General features: G+C 36.3%; 1 protein-coding gene across 1 annotated transcript in view; it reads right to left on the bottom strand.

The window, feature by feature from the left end:
* LOC109850110 (cation/H(+) antiporter 20-like) overlaps positions 1–2,025 on the bottom strand; it is a 23,381-nt gene that overhangs the window by 6,068 nt on the left and 15,288 nt on the right. The window contains 1 exon segment of the mRNA XM_020420032.1: positions 1,442–1,503. Within this exon segment, the coding sequence (XP_020275621.1) occupies positions 1,442–1,503 (62 nt within the window).

Here is a 2,025-nt window from a genome sequence, read left to right as displayed (position 1 = left end):
CGACGCTGGCGACGGATTCGAGGATGGGTGTGCTCCATGAGGGGAAGAGGGTGCTGAGGTAGGTGGCATTCCGGCCAAAGGCTGAGGGACCTAGAATTATGCCTCCCTTGACAAAAATGGAGGGGAAAAAAGAAACTGAAGTAAGCAAGTTGTGATAAAGACCATTGTTAAGCTTCTGTAATGAATAAGCTTACTATCCCTACAGTTTCATTGTGGCAGATAGGCCTTCTGGGTGATTTTTTTTTGACTCTTTTAAGACATTATTATTTTATCCACAAGGAATATTTGCCTAAATTTTACCTAGGATAAATGAGTTAAAAAGTTTAATCCAAGAGGTCTATGTGCCAAAATGAAATTACAGGCTAATTAATAAGCTCACAAGAAAGAAGGGAAAAAAAACTAAAAGGTGCGATATGTACAGCTAAACCTTTTACTATTGAGATACTCGCTTTGCAAGATGAGTTGATAAGAACAAAACCGATGAAATCCATCTACTTCAATGTGAATATGAGTTTATTAGATACATATTTTGTTATTCTAAAAAATATATATAAAAAAAATTTCCTCTCAGCATGCTCAAGAGTCAACTTTGATGTCATCTTTGACTTTTGATGCTAACATCACAAGTAACTTACCTTCCACAAAATCAAATGAGTTTCAGATCATATGCAACTCTTGTTTGAACGCTATAACACACTTTTTTTTTATGTAGAATTTTAGAGTTTACTATCATTTCTAAGAAATTAAAGAAAAATGAATTGTACTCACGACGATCTCGGCGATGACTTTTGGCTGCCGGAGTGGCCGGAGAACCAAGGAGAGCAAGCGGCTGAGGACGAGAACGAGGGTGGCCTGAACTATGAGAAGTGGGAAGGCAAAATGGAGGGGATCGTCCCCTTGCCAAAGCCCATTGGAGGAGGTCTTGATGGAGGTGATGTTTACCGCCATGGCTAACTCTTCGCTAAGCTTCTTATTAGCTCTAGCTCAAAGCTGATCTCTATGTTGGTTAATGATTTTATGATAAAGGAGTTATTAATTTCTGTCACGTATTGATGGAGGTGAGATTAATGTAATGAAGTTTGAGAGTGAATACGTGTGGGCTTTATAGGAGCTAAAGTGGGGTGGCTGTGGGCACGTGTATCTTGGGATAGTATGCATGTAGGAGGTAGTTTTCAGACTCGTATTATTTCAATTAATCTCATTTTGTTTTAGTCTTGTTTTATTTGTAAAATGGCTTTTGCAATTCTAACGACAGTAAAAAGAAAACATGTATGTTAAAATTTGAAAAGTAATTGGTACAATGTTATAGTCTGAGTATCCACATTGGAAACCATGCAGTAATTATGTAGCAAAAGAATTTTTATTCTGGATCACAATTTTCATTTCTAAAGTAATCTTTTGAATATCAAATAGAAAATATTAAAGATCCAAATTCAATTACCTGCAGTTGTGGTCATTTGGGAAGCGGTGTCCTCCTCGTTTCCAGCTCCTTTCTTTTTGGACCTGCTTGGTTTCTTTAATTAGAAAAATACAAAAAACTGTTCCCTCTATCTTTTAAAAAAACTTCATATTATTACTACTCTTGTGTTGTCAATCCTATAGCGTTAAGTATCCATAAAAGGTAGATTAATATGAAGAATGAACAACAGAATAAAATATTCAATGGTCCTGGTATAAAACTGCTACAGTTTTCAACCAGCCTTCAAAAAGTTATATTAGCATGAGTCATACTCATTTTTTTCCCTCCATTATGATGCTTGCGCATATGACTAGAACTCTGAGCTGAAACTGCAAGGTAAAGGGTGATAAAAATTTCAAACTGTGTAATTCTTTATCATGTCAGAAAATTTAGTAGAAGAAGCTCAGGACTTCCTCATCCTTCTCTTTACAAAATAGATGAGGAGGAGGAGAGAACAATGGATGGCTGAAATCCTTCAACATGTGATGGCCCATCCACTAACAGAGCACTCAAGACCTTTTCAATGTAGAAACAGTTGATATTTCCATATGATCACAAGCTATAAC

Source organism: Asparagus officinalis, chromosome 7 (genome assembly GCF_001876935.1).
Source record: "Asparagus officinalis chromosome 7, Aspof.V1, whole genome shotgun sequence".
Lineage (NCBI taxonomy): Eukaryota > Viridiplantae > Streptophyta > Magnoliopsida > Asparagales > Asparagaceae > Asparagus > Asparagus officinalis.
This window is presented reverse-complemented; position numbering and strand designations above follow the sequence as displayed.